This window comes from Oncorhynchus tshawytscha, unplaced genomic scaffold, assembly GCF_018296145.1.
Source record: "Oncorhynchus tshawytscha isolate Ot180627B unplaced genomic scaffold, Otsh_v2.0 Un_contig_4162_pilon_pilon, whole genome shotgun sequence".
Taxonomy (NCBI): domain Eukaryota; kingdom Metazoa; phylum Chordata; class Actinopteri; order Salmoniformes; family Salmonidae; genus Oncorhynchus; species Oncorhynchus tshawytscha.
The window spans coordinates 4631-27853 of NW_024609704.1; the positions used below are offsets into that span (position 1 = coordinate 4631).

Genomic DNA, 23223 nt, shown 5'->3' on the forward strand with positions numbered 1-23223 from the left:
CTGTTTCAGCAGGAAGACCCCCGTGCACAAAGCGAGGTCCATAGAGAAATGGTATGTCGAGATCGGTGTGGAAGAACTTGACTGGCCGGCACAGAGCCCTGACTTCAACCCCATCGAACACCTTTGGGATGAATTGGAATGAAAGCAAGTTCCCGTAGCAATGTTCCAACATCTAGTAGAAAGCCTCCCCAGTAGAGTGGTGGGGGGAGGACCGACTCCATATTAATGGCCATGATTTTGGAATGAGATGTTGGACGAGCAGGTGTCCACATACTTTTGGTCATGTAGGGAATAATGTACTGTACCTCAGTTAGTCCTATATGGGGTTTCTTGATGAGGTTCTGTAGACAGCCACTCAGTGTCCTCGTCAACAACAGGTTGGTGGATTTACGGAGCATGTCATCGATCTCTGTCCAGCTGGAAACACAACCAAAACAAAACGACAAGAGAAGTGATGCTTCACAAAGGTTCTCTACTTTTCTATTCTCCATACTTTCTACAGATTGTAAATTAAAAGATAACATGTTTCGATTAACAGTATTATAATTATTGATCGATTGACTATGACTTTTCAGATCACCCAGCAGTACTATTGGCGGAGTTCACGCCCTTCCTGAACCTGCGACCAAAAAACAAGCTACATATGGACAGTATGTAGACCTGTCTCTTCAGAGCAAAATCTGCAGAGCTGGGATTGTTGTATTTCCAATATACTGTATATAAACATTCTATTTTTTGCAAGAATTGTGAACAATTTAAATAAAAAAATCAAAGTTTTGTGTATCAATTCATAAACCATGTGTCATGGAATTGGTACATTGGAAATCTCTTCCGAACTATTTAGGAATCTATATGACACAGCTGTACATTTCTTGGTCCTTAAATGGAAGCATTATACTTTATTTTTCACAATTTCCTTAAACCAATGCAGGTCTTTAATGCAGGTCTTTAATGCAGGTCTTTAATGCGGGTCTTTAATGCGGGTCTTTAATGCGGGTCTTTAATGCGGGTCTTTAATGCAGGTCTTTAATGCAGGTCTTTAATGCAGGTCTTTAATACAGGTCTTTAATGCAGGTCTTTAATGCAGGTCTTTAATGCAGGTCTTTAATGCAGGTCTTTAATGCAGGTCTTTAATGCAGGTCTTTAATGCAGGTCTTTAATGCAGGTCCGGCCAACAAATTCCCTACTTTCTCCCCTTTCCACTTGCCTCTTCCATTTTTGCGCAAATGCTGCAATTAGTTGGTTGTAATTTTGGATAGAGTAGACTTTTCCATATATTTTTGTGTGACAACTCCACCAGTCCTATTAATGATTTCATTTACAAATATTTTTTATGTAAAGAAAAAAAAAGGTTGTTTTTATCAATTAGTATATTTGAGTATAACCATAATATTGGTTGTAATATTATTTGTCTTCTGGTGGATTAAACTGAAATTTCAACCAACTTTCTATGACTTGTTCTAAAAATAGCGATATTTTTGAGATGATTTCATTTTCAAATAACCGAAAGTGAGAGGTTGTAATCTGAATAAAGGGGAAAAGGCCATTCTTGAACACAGCCTCCCAGTTATTAACCCCTGTACTAGGGACCCTAGTGAGGGAACAGACTCCCAGTTATTAACCCCTGTACTAGGGACCCTAGAGAGGGAACAGACTCCCAGTTATTAACCCTGTACTAGGGACCCTAGAGAGGGAACAGACTCCCAGTTATTAACCCTGTACTAGGGACCCTAGAGAGGGAACAGACTCCCAGTTATTAACCCTGTACTAGGGACCCTAGAGAGGGACCAGACTCCCAGTTATTAACCCTGTACTAGGGACCCTAGAGAGGGAACAGCCAGGCTCTGACTCCCAGTTATTAACCCTGTACTAGGGACCCTAGTGAGGGAACAGACTTCCAGTTATTAACCCTGTACTAGGGACCCTAGTGAGGGAACAGCCAGGCTCCGACTCCCAGTTATTAACCCTGTACTAGGGACCCTAGGGAACAGGTTATTAAAACAGGGCCAGGAACTCCGACTCCCAGTTATTAACCCCTGTACTAGGGACCCTAGAGAGGGAACAGACTCCCAGTTATTAACCCCTGTACTAGGGACCCTAGGGAGGGACTCCCAGTTACTAACCCACTAGGGCTAGAGAGGGAACAGACTCCCAGTTATTAAACCCTGTACTAGGGACCCTAGAGAGGGAACAGACTCCCAGTTATTAAACCCTGTACTAGGGACCCTAGTGAGGGACCAGCCAGGCTCTGACTCCCAGTTATTAACCCCTGTACTAGGGACCCTAGAGAGGGAACAGACTCCCAGTTATTAAACCCTGTACTAGGGACCCTAGTGAGGGAACAGCCAGGCTCTGACTCCCAGTTATTAACCCTGTACTAGGGACCCTAGAGAGGGAACAGACTCCCAGTTATTAACCCTGTACTAGGGACCCTAGAGAGGGAACAGACTCCCAGTTATTAACCCTGTACTAGGGACCCTAGAGAGGGAACAGACTCCCAGTTATTAACCCTGTACTAGGGACCCTAGAGAGGGAACAGACTCCCAGTTATTAACCCTGTACTAGGGACCCTAGAGAGGGAACAGACTCACAGTTATTAACCCTGTACTAGGGACCCTAGTGAGGGAACAGCCAGGCTCTGACTCCCAGTTATTAACCCTGTACTAGGGACCCTAGTGAGGGAACAGACTCCCAGTTATTAAACCCTGTACTAGGGACCCTAGTGAGGGAACAGCCAGGCTCTGACTCCCAGTTATTAACCCCTGTACTAGGGACCCTAGTGAGGGAACAGCCAGGCTCTGACTCCCAGTTATTAACCCCTGTACTAGGGACCCTAGTGAGGGAACAGCCAGGCTCTGACTCCCAGTTATTAACCCCTGTACTAGGGACCCTAGTGAGGGAACAGCCAGGCTCTGACTCCCAGTTATTAACCCCTGTACTAGGGACCCTAGTGAGGGAACAGCCAGGCTCTGACTCCCAGTTATTAACCCCTGTACTAGGGACCCTAGTGAGGGAACAGCCAGGCTCTGACTCCCAGTTATTAACCCTGTACTAGGGACCCTAGAGAGGGACCAGCCAGGCTGACAGCTGAAGGTCAACACTCAACACCTGTTACAGATATTACATCATCTGACCCAGATAACAGTCGGATGAGAAAGGTGTTGACCAGCCAGACAAACCCTTAGCATGCTAGTGTAAATAACACACTGTGCAGCACTGACATTTGCAAACCCACTAAGCAAATAGCACACAACAAGACGTTAGACTGACCCACAGTATTAAATACAACCGCTTTATATGGTGTCCCTATCGGCAACCACTTCCCTACATAGTGCACTACTTTTACACCGAAGCCCAATGGACTCTGGTCAAAAGTAGTGCACGACACAGGAAATAGGTAGTGATTTGAGAAGCAGCCAATGATCCGACTGACTCACCTGCGATGCAGTGACTCGGAGAACTTCAGACTGGCGTAGATGAACTCTTTGACCTGAACGTAGATCTGAGGCACAGACTGAGACATCGGTAGCTTCTTTGGAAAGTCTTGCTGTTGGGCGACAACAAATACAACCCAGGTTATTTAACCCCTTGGACCTCTATAAGGAGCATATAGACCGTTGACTCTACAACCCAGGTTATTTAACCCCTTGGACCTCTATAAGGAGCATATAGACCGTTGACTCTACAACCCAGGTTATTTAACCCCTTGGACCTCTATAAGGAGCATATAGACCGTTGACTCTACAACCCAGGTTATTTAACCCCTTGGACCTCTATAAGGAGCATATAGACCGTTGACTCTACAACCCAGGTTATTTAACCCCTTAGGTTGACTCTACAACCCAGGTTATTTAACCCCTTGGACCTCTATAAGGAGCATATAGACCGTTGACGTTACAACCCAGGTTATTTAACCCCTTGGACCTCTATAAGGAGCATATAGACCGTTGACATTACAACCCAGGTTATTTAACCCCTTGGACCTCTATAAGGAGCATATAGACGGTTGACTCTACAACCCAGGTTATTTAACCCCTTGGACCTCTATAAGGAGCATATAGACGGTTGACTCTACAACCCAGGTTATTTAACCCCTTGGACCTCTATAAGGAGCATATAGACCGTTGACTCTACAACCCAGGTTATTTAACCCCTTGGACCTCTATAAGGAGCATATAGACCGTTGACTCTACAACCCAGGTTATTTAACCCCTTGGACCTCTATAAGGAGCATATAGACCGTTGACATTACAACCCAGGTTATTTAACCCCTTGGACCTCTATAAGGAGCATATAGACCGTTGACATTTCCAAGCAGTTGACATTCCCATCGCATCTCGATGTCGTGAAGTTAGTCCGTTTTTTTTTTAAAGGCTGTTGAATGAAGGACAAACCTTTTCAATTTCTGCGTCGTGGAAGGGGAATCTACTAACGACAGACTTGTACTCTTCTTCAGTCTCCACGGGGATAGGGCTGTAGTTGTCCAGTTCAAAGATCTCCCTGAACACCAGAGCCCATTTCTTCAGCAGCGTTTCATTGTACTGGTCTCTGATCTCAAACAGCAGGTCAAACAGTCTGTTCACTGGGTAGCCATAACCCTGGAGAGAGAGAGAGGGAGGTTACAAACCAGAGGCATCACAATCTGCTCCACTGGTTAATGACCAAACTGCTTGGGTATTGGATTAGGATCCCCCATTAGCTGTTGTGAAAGCAGCAGCTACTCTTCCTGGGGTCCACACAGAACACAGAACACGGAACATGGAACACAGAACATGAAACATGGAACACAGAACACGGAACATGGAACACAGAACATGAAACATGACAATATACAGAACATTAACAGACAACAACAGCTGCTTCACTCATACCTTATACGAGCTCTTGGTTTAATTCATACTATCTTATCACCCAGTCTGAAGAGCTGGACAAGACTCACCTGTAATGTGTCTGCAAATATGACAATGAGGTTCTTCAGCTGCAGCACCAGGTCAGGATCGCTGCAGTACGACTGGAAAGGGAAAGGGGGGGGAGTCCGTCACAATCAAAAGGGAAAAGGAAAGTGTTACTCCCAGCCTTCTGGGTGAGGTAAGGGTTTATCTAGAAGCCTTGGTGTTAGGAATGGTAAGGGTTTATCTAGAAACCTTGGTGTTAGGAATGGTAAGGGTTTATCTAGAAGCCTTGGTGTTAGGAATGGTAAGGGTTTATCTAGAAGCCTTGGTGTTAGGAATGGTAAGGGTTTATCTAGAAGCCTTGGTGTTAGGAATGGTAAGGGTTTATCTAGAAGCCTTGGTGTTAGGAATGGTAACCTTGGTGTCAGGAATGGTAAGGGTTTATCTAGAAGCCTTGGTGTTAGGAATGGTAAGGGTTTATCTAGAAGCCTTGGTGTTAGGAATGGTAAGGGTTTATCTAGAAGCCTTGGTGTTAGGAATGATAAGTGGTATCTAGGCCCTTGGTGTTAGGAATGATAAGTGGTATCTAGGCTCTTGGTGTTAAGAATGATAAATGGTATCTAGGCCCTTGTTCCTGGCAGGCCCTCCCAGTAAGCAGCATTGAGCAGGGTTCCCTTGTTCTAATGAAGACCTCAGGGCATTGCAGCCCAATGGGGACAGACTGGCCTCATGGAGACAGACTGGCCTCATGGAGACAGACTGGCCTCATGGAGACAGACTGGCCTCATGGAGACAGACTGGCCTCATGGAGACAGACTGGCCTCATGGAGACAGACTGGCCTCATGGAGACAGATTGCCCTAATGGAGACAGATTGCCCTAATGGGGACAGATTGCCCTAATGGGGACAGAGTGCCCTAATGGGGACAGATTGATGGGGACAGATTGCCCTAATGGGGACAGATTGATGGGGACAGATTGCCCTAATGGGGACAGATTGATGGGGACAGACTGGAACAAGAACAGCAGTTGAACTAGTGTGACTATGGTAACAGGGCTGTGAGCTCAGAGGTGTGGAGAAAGAGGCATCAGGGGCGGTTGAACATCAGCCAGGGATGATGGTGGTGATATCCCAGGGCTGGGACTCACGGGGTCTCACAGCCTGGGTCCCAGGGGCCAACAAAGGCCTGGTCAAACCCTACTGCTAGGGTTAGTGTGACTGCTACCCCGGTCCTCTCCCACTGATAAGAGGCTTTAGCCCCCTGCTAGGACACTTTCAATGGCAAAAAGACACAGGGCTGAGCACTCCATGACCCCACAGACCTTGTCGAGCCAGGACACTCACTCCCCCTCACATCCAGGGGTGTGTTAGCTGTACTCACAGAGTGTGGTTGTGTATTTAGTGTGTGTGTACTCACAGAGTGTGTGTGTGTGTGTGTGTACTCAGTGTGTGTGTGTGTGTGTGTGTACTCACAGTGTGGTTGTGTAGTTAGTGTGTGTGTGTACTCACAGAGTGTGTGTGTGTGTATACTCACAGAGTGTGTGCGGAGCACGGCAGTGATCTTAGACAGGGCCATGTTCCACAGTTCATCAGTAAAGGCTCTGGTCAACAGTCCCTGTGTGGAGTGCAGAACGTGGTCCTCCACCAGGAAGAAGCCTACGATCTGATTGAAGTACCGCCGGTAACCCTCCACGGTCTCCTGCTGGACCAGGAAACAAAACAACTCACATTATAGGCAGAGGTTTGGAACTACTGATCAGGGGATGAACAAGAGAAGGGAGGGGAACAGAGGGAGGAGGGGAACAGATAGAGGAGGGGAACAGATGGAGGAGGGGAACAGGAGGAGGGGAACAGATAGAGGAGGGGAACAGATAGAGGAGGGGAACAGAGGGAGGAGGGGAACAGAGGGAGGAGGGGAACAGAGGGAGGAGGGGAACAGAGAGAGGAGGGGAACAGAGAGAGGAGGGGAACAGAGAGAGGAGGGGAACAGAGAGAGGAGGGGAACAGATAGAGGAGGGGAACAGATAGAGGAGGGGAACAGATAGATAGAGGAGGGGAACAGCAGATAGAGGAGGGGAACAGAGGGATGTAGAAGGGCTGGTTGTGTCCCTCCTCACCATGTTAGACTGGGGAACAGATAGAGGGGGACAGATAGAGAGGGGAACAGATAGAGAGGGGAACCCTCCTCACCATGTTAGACTGGGGAACAGATAGAGGGGGACAGATAGAGAGGGGAACAGATAGAGAGGGGAACCCTCCTCACCATGTTAGACTGGGGAACAGATAGAGGGGGACAGATAGAGAGGGGAACAGATAGAGAGGGGAACCCTCCTCACCATGTTAGACTGGGGAACAGATAGAAGGGGACAGATAGAGAGGGGAACAGATAGAGAGGGGAACAGATAGAGAGGGGAACCCTCCTCACCATGTTAGACTGGGGCTGCAGCACCAGCCTGGCCTGTTTTTTCCTCTGTTTCCTGTAGTAGTTCTCAAACGTCTCTCTGTCACCCTGGAAACACAGAACAACGAGCCAGATGGTGATGACAGGAAGTCCAGTGGCCGGCAGCGGGAGAAAGTTGGCCGACATTCGGCAAATTGTCATTGGTGAAACATTTAATCTACATCCAGTTCTCTGTTCCCAAAACTATAATCTGTTACGACCAGAGGGGACCGTTCAGTAGCCTTCACCCTAGTTTCTAAAAACAACATTGTTTAGGAGCGCAAAGACGAAGAGTTATTGTACAGGCGCACTTCAGAGTAGTCGTTCCCTCACAGAAATATACAAATAAAGCAGATGTTATTGGTCACATGACCAGCCCTTAACCCACAGGTGTAGACCTCACAGTGAAATGCTGACTGACCAGCCCTTAACCAACAGGTGTAGACCTCACAGTGAAATGCTGACTGACCAGCCCTTAACCAACAGGTGTAGACCTCACAGTGAAATGCTGACTGACCAGCCCTTAACCAACAGGTGTAGACCTCACAGTGAAATGCTGACTGACCAGCCCTTAACCAACAGGTGTAGACCTCACAGTGAAATGCTGACTGACCAGCTCTTAACCAACAGGTGTAGACCTCACAGTGAAATGCTGACTGACCAGCCCTTAACCAACAGGTGTAGACCTCACAGTGAAATGCTGACTGACCAGCCCTTAACCAACAGGTGTAGACCTCACAGTGAAATGCTGACTGACCAGCCCTTAACCAACAGGTGTAGACCTCACAGTGAAATGCTGACTGACCTCACAGTGAAATGCTGACTGACCAGCCCTTAACCAACAGGTGTAGACCTCACAGTGAAATGCTGACTGACCAGCTCTTAACCAACAGGTGTAGACCTCACAGTGAAATGCTGACTGACCAGCCCTTAACCAACAGGTGTAGACCTCACAGTGAAATGCTGACTGACCTCACAGTGAAATGCTGACTGACCAGCCCTTAACCAACAGGTGTAGACCTCACAGTGAAATGCTGACTGACCAGCTCTTAACCAACAGGTGTAGACCTCACAGTGAAATGCTGACTGACCAGCTCTTAACCAACAGGTGTAGACCTCACAGTGAAATGCTGACTGACCAGCCCTTAACCAACAGGTGTAGACCTCACAGTGAAATGCTGACTGACCTCACAGTGAAATGCTGACTGACCAGCCCTTAACCAACAGGTGTAGACCTCACAGTGAAATGCTGACTGACCTCACAGTGAAATGCTGACTGACCAGCCCTTAACCAACAGGTGTAGACCTCACAGTGAAATGCTGACTGACCAGACAGGTGTAGACCTCACAGTGAAATGCTGACTGACCAGCCCTTAACCAACAGGTGTAGACCTCACAGTGAAATGCTGAACCAACAGGTGTAGACCTCACAGTGAAATGCTGACTGACCTCACAGTGAAATGCTGACTGACCAGCTCTTAACCAACAGGTGTAGACCTCACAGTGAAATGCTGACTGACCTCACAGTGAAATGCTGACTGACCAGCCCTTAACCAACAGGTGTAGACCTCACAGTGAAATGCTGACTGACCTCACAGTGAAATGCTGACTGACCAGCCCTTAACCAACAGGTGTAGACCTCACAGTGAAATGCTGACTGACCAGCTCTTAACCAACAGGTGTAGACCTCACAGTGAAATGCTGACTGACCAGCTCTTAACCAACAGGTGTAGACCTCACAGTGAAATGCTGACTGACCAGCCGTCATAGGATGCCACCTTTCCAACAAGTCTGTTCATCTCATTTTTGCCCTGCTAGAGCTGCTCCAGTCAGCTATAAGTGCTATAGTGCTGTTATTGTGAAGTGGGTATGTTGTTACCTGGTACTTCCTGTAAAAACTATATAGAACACTACTGTTAACCAGAGCCCTATTCCCTATATAGTACACTACTGTTAACCAGAGCCCTATTCCCTATATAGAACACTACTGTTAACCAGAGCCCTATTCCCTATATAGAACACTACTGTTGACCAGAGCCCTATTCCCTATATAGAACACTACTGTTGACCAGAGTCCTATTCCCTATATAGAACACTACTGTTGACCAGAGCCCTATTCCCTATATAGTACACTACTGTTAACCAGAGCCCTATTCCCTATATAGAACACTACTGTTGACCAGAGCCCTATTCCCTATATATAGAACACTACTGTTGACCAGACCCCTATTCCCTATATAGAGCACTACTGTTGACCAGAGCCCTATTCCCTATATAGTACACTACTGTTAACCAGAGCCCTATTCCCTATATAGAACACTACTGTTGACCAGAGCCCTATTCCCTATATAGAACACTACTGTTGACCAGAGCCCTATTCCCTATATAGAACACTACTGTTGACCAGAGCCCTATTCCCTATATAGAACACTACTGTTGACCAGAGCCCTATTCCCTATATAGAACACTACTGTTGACCAGAGCCCTATTCCCTATATAGAACACTACTGTTGACCAGAGCCCTATTCCCTATATAGAACACTACTGTTGACCAGAGCCCTATTCCCTATATAGAACACTACTGTTGACCAGAGCCCTATTCCCTATATAGAACACTACTGTTGACCAGAGCCCTATTCCCTATATAGAACACTACTGTTGACCAGAGCCCTATGGGTCCTGTAGTATCCTTAAAGGCTTCTTAGAGTTGCGACTCATGAGACTTAAGTACGGTTTAGTATTTAATTGTAACTTAGAATAACATTCTCCAACGCACCTGGCTTAAGCTACCTGAAAGCTTTCTTAATCACAGTTATATAGGCAGACACAGGAAATAGCTACGGATAGCGGGAAGCAAACCCCCGTCTTGAGTCAATACTGCCATCTATTGGTAAACACAAATATACCAGGTTACTAAAGGTCCTATATCAGGAATAGGGAGCCGTTTGGATGGCACGTTAAGGAACAGTAAATAGTGTACATACCAGAACGGTGTAGATGTGGAGACATCTGTAAACAGGAGAGAAGTCCACCAGGTCCTGGGCTGTTAATACCTGGGAGGTTAAACCACGTTATGTTAGATAACACAGTCAGGAGGTTAAACCACGTTACGTTAGATAACACAGTCAGGAGGTTAAACCACGTTACATTAGATAACACAGTCAGGAGGTTAAACCACGTTACGTTAGATAACACAGTCAGGAGGTTAAACCACGTTACATTAGATAACACAGTCAGGAAGTTAAACCACGTTACATTAGATAACACAGTCAGGAGGTTAAACCACGTTACATTAGATAACACAGTCAGGAGGTTAAACCACGTTACATTAGATAACACAGTCAGGAGGTTAAACCACGTTACATTAGATAACACAGTCAGGAGGTTAAACCACGTTACATTAGATAACACAGTCAGGAGGTTAAACCACGTTACATTAGATAACACAGTCAGGTTAAACCACGTTACACAGTCAGGAGGTTAAACCACGTTACATTAGTGAACCACAGACAGGAAGTTAAACCACGTTACATTAGTGAACCACAGACAGGAAGTTAAACCACGTTACATTAGTGAACCACAGACAGGAAGTTAAACCACGTTACATTAGTGAACCACAGACAGGAAGTTAAACCACATTACATTAGTGAACCACAGACAGGAAGTTAAACCACGTTACATTAGTGAACCACAGTCAGGAAGTTAAACCACGTTATGTTAGCGAACCACAGTCAAGAAGTTAAACCACTTTACGTTAGCGAACCACATTCAGGAAGTTAAACCACGTTACATTAGTGAACCACAGACAGGAAGTTAAACCATGTTACGGTAGTGAACCACAGACAGGAAGTTAAACCACGTTACAGTAGTGAACCATAGTCAGGAAGTTAAACCACGTTACATTAGTGAACCACAGTCAGGAAGTTAAACCACGTTACGTTAGATAACACAGTCAGGAGGTTAAACCACGTTATGGTAGTGAACCACAGTCAGGACTCAGGAAGTTAAACCACGTTACATTAGTGAACCACAGTCAGGAAGTTAAACCACGTTACATTAGTGAACCACAGACAGGAAGTTAAACCACGTTACATTAGTGAACCACAGTCAGGAGGTTAAACCACGTTACATTAGTGAACCACAGACAGGAAGTTAAACCATGTTACATTAGTGAACCACAGTCAGGAGGTTAAACCACGTTACATTAGTGAACCACAGTCAGGACTCAGGAAGTTAAACCACGTTATGGTAGTGAACCACAGTCAGGACTCAGGAAGTTAAACCATGTTACAGTAGTGAACCACAGACAGGAAGTTAAACCACGTTACATTAGTGAACCACAGACAGGAAGTTAAACCACGTTACATTAGTGAATCACAGACAGGAAGTTAAACCACATTACATTAGTGAACCACAGATAGGAAGTTAAACCACGTTACATTAGTGAACCACAGTCAGGACTCAGGAAGTTAAACCACGTTACATTAGTGAACCACAGTCAGGACTCAGGAAGTTAAACCACGTTACATTAGTGAACCACAGTCAGGACTCAGGAAGTTAAACCACGTTACATTAGTGAACCACAGTCAGGACTCAGGAAGTTAAACCACGTTACATTAGTGAACCACAGTCAGGACTCAGGAAGTTAAACCACGTTACATTAGTGAACCATAGTCAGGACTCAGGAAGTTAAACCACATTACATTAGTGAACCACAGTCAGGACTCAGGAAGTTAAACCACGTTACATTAGTGAACCACAGTCAGGACTCAGGAAGTTAAACCACGTTACATTAGTGAACCACAGTCTGGAGGTTAAACCACGTTACAGTAGTGAACCACAGTCAGGACTCAGGAAGTTAAACCACGTTATGTTAGTGAACCACAGTCAGGAAGTTAAACCACGTTACATTAGTGAACCACAGACAGGAAGTTAAACCACGTTACATTAGTGAACCAGGACTCAGGAAGTTCGTTACATTAGTGACAGGACTCAGGAAGTTAAACCACGTTACATTAGTGAACCACAGTCAGGACTCAGGAAGTTACACCACGTTACAGTAGTGAACCACAGTCAGGACTCAGGAAGTTAAACCACGTTACAGTAGTGAACCATAGTCAGGACTCAGGAAGTTAAACCACGTTACAGTAGTGAACCACAGTCAGGACTCAGGAAGTTAAACCACGTTACAGTAGTGAACCACAGTCAGACATTTTGGGGATATAAAGAAGGAATGTATCGAACAAAAGGACCATTTGTGATGTTTCTGGGACATTTTGGAGTGCCAACAGAAGAAGATCTTCAAAGGTAAGGCATGAATTATATCGCTATTTCTGTGTCGCACCTGGCTGGTTGAAATAAGATTTTCATGTGTTTGTATGCGGGGTGCTGTCCTCAGAAAATCGCATGGTCTGCTTTCGCCGTAAAGCCTTTATGAAATCTGACACTGCGGCTGGATTAACAAGTTTAGCTGTATTTTGATGCATAACACTTGTATGTTTAATGAATTCTTATTACGAGTATTTCTGTTTTTGAATTTGGCGCGCTGCAATTTCACTGGATGTTGTCAAATCAATCCCGTTAACGGGAGTTGAGCGGGAATGGGGGTGAAGGGATCCCTAAGAGGTTGAAACATGTTGGTATTACAGACTCGGACAGGGAGAGGTTGAAAATGTCAGTGAAGACATTTGCCAGTTGGTCAGCTCATGCTCGCAGTACACGTCCTGGTAATCGGTCTGGCCCTGCAGCCTTCTGAACTTTGACATTACTCACATCGGCTGCGGAGAACATGATCACACAGTCTTCCGGAACAGCTGGTGCTCTCATGCACATTTCAGTGTTATTTGCCTCGAAGCGAGCATAGAAGTAGTTTAACCCTTCTGTTAGGCTTGTTTCACTGGGCAGATCTCGACTGTGCTTCCCTTTGTAGTCTGTATTGGTTTGCAAGCCCTGTCACATTTGAGGAGCGTCAGAGCCGGTGTAGTACGATTCGATCTTTGTCCTGTGTTGATGCTTTGCCTGTTTGTTGGTTCGTCGGAGGGCGTAGCGGGATTTCTTATAAGCTTCCAGGTTAGAGTTCTGCTCCTTGAAAGCGGCAGCTTTAGCCTTTTCCTCAGTGTGAATGTTGCCTGTAATCCATGGCTTCTGGTTGAGGTATGTACGTACGGTCACTGTGGGGACAATGTCATCAATGCCCTTATTGATGAAGCCAGTGACTGATGTGGTGTACTCCTCAATGCCATCAGAGGAACCCCGGAACATATTCCAGTCTGTGATAGTAAAACAGTCCTGTAGCTTAGCATCTGCTTCATCTGACCACTTTTTTATTGATCTAGTCATGGGTGCTTCGTCAGACGTTAAAATAAAAATAAAAGGATTCTGTTAAAGGAGAAAAAGGATTCTGCCAGTCCGTTGTGAGTAATCGCAGTCCTGAAGTTATTTTTGGTCATAAGAAACGATAGCGGCAACATTGTGTACAAAATAAGTTACAAACAATGCAAATAAACAAACAAAAAAACACAATCGATTGGGGACCTAAAACATCAGCCTTCTTCTCCGACGCCATTGTACAATGTAGTGGACCACAGTCAGGACTCAGTCATTCACTCATTTCAACAGTTTCATGATCCCTTTGGTTTTTCTTGTAAATAATGTACATGGTGCCTTCACATTAAGGTTGGATAACTTCACTGTGTTGTTTTAACACTGGACCAAAGAGGATGAAAAAGTGGTTCACCACGTTACGTTAGTGAACCACAGTCAGGAGTCAGGAAGTTAAACCACGTTACATTAGATAACACAGTCAGGAAGTTAAACCACTTTACATTAGATAACACAGATGATCCCTTGGGCTTTTCTTGTAGATAATGTACAGGGTGCCTTCACATTAAGGTTGGATAACTTCACTGTGTTGAAAAAGAGGTCTGAAAAGTTACTTTGAAGAAGAGTCCTCTCTCACCTCCTCCTCCGATTGGTCCTCCTCCACTCCCTCCTCCTCTGGTTGGTCTACTCCCTCCTCCGCCGCTAGGCCGTTGTGCTGCGTTGGCGTCCGGCCGTTCAGGGAGTAGACTGGCTTGGTGTAGCCCATACCACTGTCATGCTTCTGAACCACAATGTTAAACGTCCTGTGCTGCTGAGCCTGGGAGGTACAGACAACACAGTCAGACCTCTCTCCTTCTCAGAGCAAAGCTTCCTAGCATAAGATCAGACATTTTTTGTTCATTTTCTATAATTGATTTAAGATTTTTGATTTATTTCACCTTTATTTAACCAGGTAGGCTAGTTGAGAACAAGTTCTCATTTACAACTGCGACCTGGCCAAGATAAAGCATAGCAGTTCGACACAAACAACAACACAGAGTTACACATGGAATACACAAAACATACAGTAGAAAATAATAAGAATAATATACACACACACACACACACACACACACACACACACACACACACACACACACACACACACACACACACACACACACACACACACACACAGTGTGCAAATGAGGTAGGATAAGGGAGGTAAAGGCAATAAAATAGGTCATAGTGGCGAAGTAATTATGATATAGCAATTAAACACTGGAATGGTAGATGTGCAGGAGATGAATGTGCAAGTAGAGATACTGGGGTGCAAAGGAGCAAGATGAACAAATAAATACGGTATTTGGATGGGCTATTTACAGATGGGCTATGTACAGGTGCAGTGATCTGTAAGCTGCTCTGACAGCTGGTGCTTGAAGTTAGTGAGGGAGATATGAGTCTCCAGCTTCAGTGATTTTTGCAGTTCGTTACAATCATTGACAGCAGAGAACTGGAAGGAAAGGCGGCCAAAGGAGGAATTGGCTTTGGGGGTGACCAGTGAAATATACCTGCTGGAGCGCGTGCTACTGGTGGGTGCTGCTATGGTGACCAGTGAGCTGAGACAAGGCAGGGCTTTACCTAGCAAAGACTTATAGATGACCTGTAGCCAGTGGGTTTGGCGAACAGTATGAAGCGAGGGCCAGCCAACGAGAGTGTACAGGTCGCAGTGGTGGGTAGTATATGGGGCTTTGGTGACAAAACGGATGGCACTGTGATAGACTGCATCTAATTTGTTGAGTAGTGTTGGATGATATTTTGTAAATTACATCGCCGATGTCGAGGATCGGTAGGATGGTCAGTTTTACAAGGGTATGTTTGGCAGCATCAGTGAAGGATGCTTTGTTGCGAAACAGGAAGTCGATTCGAGATTTAATTTTGGTTTGGAGATGTTTGATGTGAGTCTGGAAGGAGAGTTTACAGTCTAACCAGCCACCCAGGTATTTGTAGTTGTCCACGTATTCTAAGTCAGAGCCGTCCAGAGTAGTGATGCTGGACAGGCGGGCAGGTGCGGGCAGCGATCGATTGAAGAGCATGCATTTAGTTTTACTTGTATTTAAGAGCAGTTGGAGGCCACGGAAGGAGAGTTGTATGGCATTGAAGCTCATCTGGAGGTCAGTTAACACAGTGTCCAAAGGGCCAGTCTCATACCTGTTTAGCACCTGTACTCTGCCTGTTTCTATATAATAATAATAACAATAACAACAACAACAACGTCTCTTACCTGTTTCATGGCGGTCTCTCCGATCTTGTCCGAGTGTTTCCTGATGCTCTCCAGGAAGTCCTTGAGGTCGGACATGGAGATGTCCTTAATGTCCTCTCTGAGCTTGGGCAGGTTCTCAGCCATGATCTGACAGAAGCGGTAGCGGCTGACCCGGGGGATGTACACCTTCTCCAGCTGCTCCATGGTCTTCAACGCAGCATAGTATCTGGAACACAGATACCTGCCGTCACATTTCATCCCTCCTCTCTAGTCTGGTTGGCTTTCATACTGCTACTGTACAAATGGATCACTCTGCTGACCGAGGGTTTTATTACTGGAAACACTGTATATTAGTTGAAATATACAGGATGTGGCGTCATACAGTAGATTCAGTCTTTTATCAGTGTAACAGAGTAAAGGACTGTTTATGTGAAAGGCCTGGGCTGGGTGGTGTTTACTGTGGGTGGTGTTTACTGTGAGTGGTATGACAAAGACCTGGGCTGGGTGGTGTTTACTGTGAGTGGTATGACAAAGACCTGGGCTGGGTGGTGTTTACTGTGAGTGGTATGACAAAGACCTGGGCTGGGTGGTGTTTACTGTGAGTGGTATGACAAAGACCTGGGCTGGGTGGTGTTTACTGTGGGTGGTGTTTACTGTGAGTGGCATGACATGTCACAATGTCTTAACCCAGTGATGACATCACAACATAATAACCCCCCATGTCTTAACCCAGTGATGACATCACAACATAATAACCCCCCATGTCCTAACCCAGTGATGACATCACAACATAATAACCCCATGTCCTAACCTTTATAATTTGCTCTGCCCAGAGGCCCCCTGAGAGGCCCCCCTGTGGATAGTCCCAGTACCCCAGGGGTCCTAGTAGTCCTGAAGTCCCCCCCTGTGGATAGTCCCAGTACCCCAGGGGTCATAGTAGTCCTGAAGTCCCCCCGTGGATAGTCCCAGTACCCCAGGGGTCATAGTAGTCCTGAAGCCCCCCTGTGGATAGTCCCAGTACCCCAGGGGTCATAGTAGTCCTGAAGTACCCCCCCCTGTGGATAGTCCCAGTACCCCAGGGGTCCTAGTAGTCCTGAAGTCCCCCCCTGTGGATAGTCCCAGTACCCCAGAAGTCCCCCCTGTGGATAGTCCCAGTACCCCAGGGGTCCTAGCAGTCCTGAAGTCTCCCCTCCCCTGTGGATAGTCCCAGTACCCCAGGGGTCCTAGTAGTCCTGTAGTCCCCCCCTGTGGATAGTCCCAGTACCCCAGGGGTGCTAGTAGTCCTGAAGTCCCCCCTGTGGATAGACCCAGTACACCAGGGGTCCTAGTAGTCCTGTAGTCCCCCCCTGTGGATAGTCCCAGTACCCCAGAAGTCCACTCCAGCGGGAGTAGAGGCCCCCTGTGGATAGTCCCAGTACCCCAGGGGTCCTAGCAGTCCTGAAGTCCAGAGGGAGGCCTAGAGGCCTGTCCCTGTGGATAGTCCCAGTAGAGGCCTGTCCCCCAGGGGCGCTAGAGGCCTGTAGTCCTAGAGGCCCCCTGTGGATAGAGGCCAGTACCCCAGCGGGGGGCAGCGGGAGAGGCCTGTCCACTAGGAGTCCTGAAGTCCCCCCGGGTGGATAGAGGCCCAGTCCACTCCAGGGAGGCGGGGTCCCTAGTAGAGGCCTGTCCACCCCTGGGAGGCGCTAGAGGCCTGTCCACTCCAGCGGGAGGCGTAGAGGCCTGTCCCCAGAGGGGGGTGCTAGCCTGTCCACTCCAGGGAGCGGAGGCGCTCCAGAGGGAGAGGCCTGTCCACTCCAGCGGGAGGCGCTAGAGGCCTGTCCACTCCAGAGGCGGGAGGCGCTAGAGGCCTGTCCACTCCAGCGGGAGGCGCTAGAGGCCTGTCCACTCCAGCGGGAGGCGCTAGAGGCCTGTCCACTCCAGCGGGAGGCGCTAGAGGCCTGTCCACTCCAGCGGGAGGCGCTAGAGGCCTGTCCACTCCAGCGGGGAGGGGAGGCGCTAGAGGCCTGTCCACTCCAGAGGGAGGCGCTAGAGGCCTGTCCACTCCAGAGGGAGGCGCTAGAGGCCTGTCCACTCCAGCGGGAGGCGCTAGAGGCCTGTCCACTCCAGCGGGAGGCGCTAGAGGCCTGTCCACTCCAGCGGGAGGGAGGCGTCCACTCCAGAGGGAGGCGAGAGGCCTGTCCACTCCAGCGGGAGGCGCTAGAGGCCTGTCCACTCCAGAGGGAGGCGCTAGAGGCCTGTCCACTCCAGAGGGAGGCCAGTCCACTCCAGCGGGAGGCGCTAGAGGCCTGTCCACTCCAGCGGGAGGCGCTAGAGGCCTGTCCACTCCAGAGGGAGGCGCTAGAGGCCTGTCCACTCCAGCGGGAGGCGCTAGAGGCCTGTCCACTCCAGCGGGAGGCGCTAGAGGCCTGTCCACTCCAGCGGGAGGCGCTAGAGGCCTGTCCACTCCAGAGGGAGGCGCTCCAGAGGCCTGTCCACTCCACCAGCGGGAGGCGCTAGAGGCCTGTCCACTCCAGCGGGAGGCGCTAGAGGCCTGTCCACTCCAGCGGGAGGCGCTAGAGGCCTGTCCACTCCAGCGGGAGGCGCTAGAGGCCTGTCCACTCCAGAGGGAGGCGCTAGAGGCCTGTCCACTCCAGCGGGAGGCGCTAGAGGCCTGTCCACTCCAGCGGGAGGCGCTCCACTCCAGAGGCCTGTCCACTCCAGCGGGAGGCGCTAGAGGCCTGAGGCCTGTCCACTCCAGAGGGAGGCGCTAGAGGCCTGTCCACTCCAGCGGGAGGCGCTAGAGGCCTGTCCACTCCAGCGGGAGGCGCTAGAGGCCTGTCCACTCCAGAGGGAGGCGGGAGGCGCACTCCAGGGAGAGGCCTGTCCACTCCAGAGGGAGGCGCTAGAGGCCTGTCCACTCCAGAGGGAGGCGCTAGAGGCCTGTCCACTCCAGCGCTAGAGGCCGCCAGAGGGAGGCGCTAGAGGCCTGTCCACTCCAGAGGGAGAGGCCTGCAGCGGGAGAGGCCTGTCCACTCCAGCGGGAGGCGCTAGAGGCCTGTCCACTCCAGAGGGAGGCGTCCACTCCAGAGGGAGGCGAGGCCTGTCCACTCCAGAGGGAGGCGCTAGAGGCCTGTCCACTCCAGCGGGAGGCGCTAGAGGCCTGTCCACTCCAGCGCGGGAGGCGCCAGAGGCCTGTCCACTCCAGCGGGAGGCGCTAGAGGCCTGTCCACTCCAGCGGGAGGCGCTAGAGGCCTGTCCACTCCAGCGGGAGGCGCTAGAGGCCTGTCCACTCCAGAGGCCTGGGAGGCGCTAGAGGCCTGTCCACTCCAGCGGGAGGCGCTAGAGGCCTGTCCACTCCAGCGGGAGGCGCTAGAGGCCTGTCCACTCCAGAGGGAGGCGCTAGAGGCCTGTCCACTCCAGCGGGAGGCGCTAGAGGCCTGTCCACTCCAGTCCACTCCAGGGAGGCGCTAGAGGCCTGTCCACTCCAGCGGGAGAGGCCTGTCCACTCCAGAGGGAGGCGCTAGAGGCCTGTCCACTCCAGCGGGAGGCGCTAGAGGCCTGTCCACTCCAGCGGGAGGCGCTAGAGGCCTGTCCACTCCAGAGCGGGAGGCGCTAGAGGCCTGTCCACTCCAGAGGGAGGCGCTAGAGGCCTGTCCACTCCAGAGGGAGGCGCTAGAGGCCTGTCCACTCCAGAGGGAGGCGCTAGAGGCCTGTCCACTCCAGCGGGAGGCCTGTCCACTCCAGCGGGAGGCCTAGAGGCCTGTCCACTCCAGCGGGAGGCGCTAGAGGCCTGTCCACTCCAGCGGGAGGCGCTAGAGGCCTGTCCACTCCAGAGGGAGGCGCTAGAGGCCTGTCCACTCCAGCGGGAGGCGCTAGAGGCCTGTCCACTCCAGAGGGAGGCGCTAGAGGCCTGTCCACTCCAGAGGGAGGCGCTAGAGGCCTGTCCACTCCAGCGGGAGGCGCTAGAGGCCTGTCCACTCCAGAGGGAGGCGCTAGAGGCCTGTCCACTCCAGCGGGAGGCGCTAGAGGCCTGTCCACTCCAGGGAGGCGGAGGCGCTCCACTCCAGAGGGAGAGGCCTGTCCACTCCAGAGGGAGGCGCTAGAGGCCTGTCCACTGTCCACTCCAGAGGGAGGCGCTAGAGGCCTGTCCACTCCAGAGGGAGGCGCTAGAGGCCTGTCCACTCCAGAGGGAGGCGCTAGAGGCCTGTCCACTCCAGCGGGAGGCGCTAGAGGCCTGTCCACTCCAGCGGGAGGCGCTAGAGGCCTGTCCACTCCAGAGGGAGGCGCTAGAGGCCTGTCCACTCCAGCGGGAGGCGCTAGAGGCCTGTCCACTCCAGCGGGAGGCGCTAGAGGCCTGCCTGTCCACTCCAGAGGGAGGCGCTAGAGGCCTGTCCACTCCAGAGGGAGGCGCTAGAGGCCTGTCCACTCCAGAGGGAGGCTAGAGGCCTGTCCACTCCAGCGGGAGGCCTGTCCACTCCAGCGGGAGGCGCTAGAGGCCTGTCCACTCCAGCGGGAGGCGCTAGAGGCCTGTCCACTCCAGAGGGAGGCGCTAGAGGCCTGTCCACTCCAGAGGGAGGCGCTAGAGGCCTGTCCACTCCAGAGGAGCGGGAGGCCGCCAGCGGGAGCGCTAGAGGCCTGTCCACTCCAGCGGGAGGCGCTAGAGGCCTGTCCACTCCAGAGGGAGGCGCTAGAGGCCTGTCCACTCCAGAGGGAGGCGCTAGAGGCCTGTCCACTCCAGAGGGAGGCGCTAGAGGCCTGTCCACTCCAGCGGGAGGCGCTAGAGGCCTGTCCACTCCAGCGGGAGGCGCTAGAGGCCTGTCCACTCCAGCGGGAGGCGCTAGAGGCCTGTCCACTCCAGAGGGAGGCGCTAGAGGCCTGTCCACTCCAGAGGGAGGCGCTAGAGGCCTGTCCACTCCAGCGGGAGGCGCTAGAGGCCTGTCCACTCCAGCGGGGGAGGCGCTAGAGGCCTGTCCACTCCAGAGGGAGGCGCTAGAGGCCTGTCCACTCCAGCGGGAGGCGCTAGAGGCCTGTCCACTGTCCAGCGGGAGGCGCTAGAGGCCTGTCCACTCCAGAGGGAGGCGCTAGAGGCCTGTCCACTCCAGCGGGAGGCGCTAGAGGCCTGTCCACTCCAGAGGGGAGGCGCTAGAGGCCTGTCCACTCCAGCGGGAGGCGCTAGAGGCCTGTCCACTCCAGCGGGAGGCGCTAGAGGCCTGTCCACTCCAGCGGGAGGCGCTAGAGGCCTGTCCACTCCAGAGGGAGGCGCTAGAGGCCTGTCCACTCCAGAGGGAGGCGCTAGAGGCCTGTCCACTCCAGAGGGAGGCGCTAGAGGCCTGTCCACTCCAGAGGGAGGCGCTAGAGGCCTGTCCACTCCAGAGGGAGGCGCTAGAGGCCTGTCCACTCCAGAGGGAGGCGCTAGAGGCCTGTCCACTCCAGAGGGAGGCGCTAGAGGCCTGTCCACTCCAGAGGAGGCGGGAGGCGCTAGAGGCCTGTCCACTCCAGAGGGGGAGGCGCTAGGGAGGCCTGTCCACTCCAGAGGGAGGCGCTAGAGGCCTGTCCACTCCAGAGGGAGGCGCTAGAGGCCTGTCCACTCCAGAGGGAGGCGCTAGAGGCCTGTCCACTCCAGAGGGAGGCGCTAGAGGCCTGTCCACTCCAGAGGGAGGCGCTAGAGGCCTACCCATTTTCAGTTTGTCTACCGCCAATAAACATATAGAAGAAAGTGGTCTACTTTAAAATATAGATTTCCCTCAGTGGCGCTGATGATGTCACAGAAGCCATCGATGGCAAAGCTAGGAAGTCTCTTTCCAACTCTCTAACCGGCGCCTGTGACAGCAATGTTGTCTAGGCCAGCGCTGTGCTGTGAAGAAGGGCACACACAAGGTCAACTGTCCTGCGTTTGAATGGTGACCTCTCCCCGTGATGTGTTGTGACTGATTAAACAGACGTTAAGCGACGGGGAAGGGTCATCACTGTCAGGTTCAGCGTGAGCTTCACTTCCCCTCTGCTTGGTTCCATTGAAATAGCTTCTATGCACAGTTTCCTTCAGTCATTATTTCTGTGAATTGTTCAGAATTCTGAGACGTAAAGCCTTTTGATTGTGAGCTATATTGAGCCAGAGAGGGTTTCTAGGAAAGCGTTAAGGTCTTACTGTCCAAAGCACCATGTTGTCTAGAGACAGGGACTTTATTGTTAATATATTGTGGTGGAGTAACATTGATGACGACAACAGTGAACATAGTGAGGAGAGTAAGGAGGTGCACATACCTTTTGGATTCCAGCTGCTCCTTCAATTTACTGTACATTTCTAGGACTGCAAAAAGGAACAATAAGAGGGGAGAGTTAGATTTTAGAACAGAGGGAAGAGGTAGCTGTTAGAACAGAGAGAAGAGAGGTAGCTGTTAGAACAGAAAGAAGAGAGGTAGCTGTTAGAACAGAAAGAAGAGAGGTAGCTGTTAGAACAGAAAGAAGAGAGGTAGCTGTTCCAGAGGAACAGAGGAGTCCAAGAGAGCGTAGCTGTTAGAACAGAAAGAAGAGGGAGCGTAGCTGTTCCAGAACAGAGGAGAAGAGGGAGGTAGCTGTTCCAGAACAGAGGAGAAGAGGTAGGCTGTTAGAACAGAAAGAAGAGAGGTAGCTGTTAGAACAGAGAGTCCAAGAGAGGTAGGCTGTTAGAACAGAGGAGTCCACTCCAGAGAGGTAGCTGTTCCAGAACAGAAAGAAGAGGTAGCTGTTAGAACAGAGGGAAGAGGTAGCTGTTAGAACAGAAAGAAGGAGGTAGCTGTTAGAACAGAGGGGAGAGTTAGATTTTAGAACAGAGGGAAGAGGTAGCTGTTAGAACAGAGAGAAGAGAGGTAGCTGTTAGAACAGAGGGGAGAGTTAGATTTTAGAACAGAGGGAAGAGGTAGCTGTTCCAGAACAGAGAGAAGAGAGGTAGCTGTTAGAACAGAAAGAAGAGGTAGCTGTTAGAACAGAGAGAAGAGAGGTAGCTGTTAGAACAGAGAGAAGAGGTAGCTGTTAGACAGAAAGAGAGGAGCTGTTAGAAAGAGAGAGTAGCTGTTAGAACAGAGGGAAGAGGTAGCTGTTAGAACAGAGAGAAGAGGTAGCTGTTAGAACAGAGGAGAAGAGAGGTAGCTGTTAGAACAGAGGGAAGAGGTAGCTGTTAGAACAGAGTCCAAGAAGAGGTAGCTGTTAGAACAGAAAGAAGAGGTAGCTGTTAGAACAGAGGGAGAGAGGTAGCTGTTAGAACAGAAAGAAGAGAGGTAGCTGTTAGAACAGAGGGAGAGTTAGATTTTAGAACAGAGGGAAGAGGTAGCTGTTAGAACAGAAAGAAGAGGTAGCTGTTAGAACAGAGGGAA

The 23223-nt window shown here is 50.1% G+C and overlaps 1 protein-coding gene across 2 annotated transcripts in view; it reads right to left on the minus strand.

Moving 5' to 3' along the window:
- Window positions 1–305: 305 nt before the first annotated feature.
- LOC112238227 (exocyst complex component 6-like) overlaps window positions 306–23223 on the minus strand; it is a gene marked incomplete at its 3' end in the record, with an annotated part of 68225 nt that continues 45307 nt past the window's right edge. For both annotated transcript variants that reach the window (XM_042317117.1, XM_042317118.1), the window contains 10 exon segments: window positions 306–417; window positions 3438–3547; window positions 4395–4598; window positions 4940–5011; window positions 6427–6594; window positions 7318–7401; window positions 10317–10385; window positions 14291–14470; window positions 15917–16121; window positions 22136–22181. In XM_042317117.1, coding sequence (XP_042173051.1) covers window positions 306–417; window positions 3438–3547; window positions 4395–4598; window positions 4940–5011; window positions 6427–6594; window positions 7318–7401; window positions 10317–10385; window positions 14291–14470; window positions 15917–16121; window positions 22136–22181 — 1250 coding nt within the window.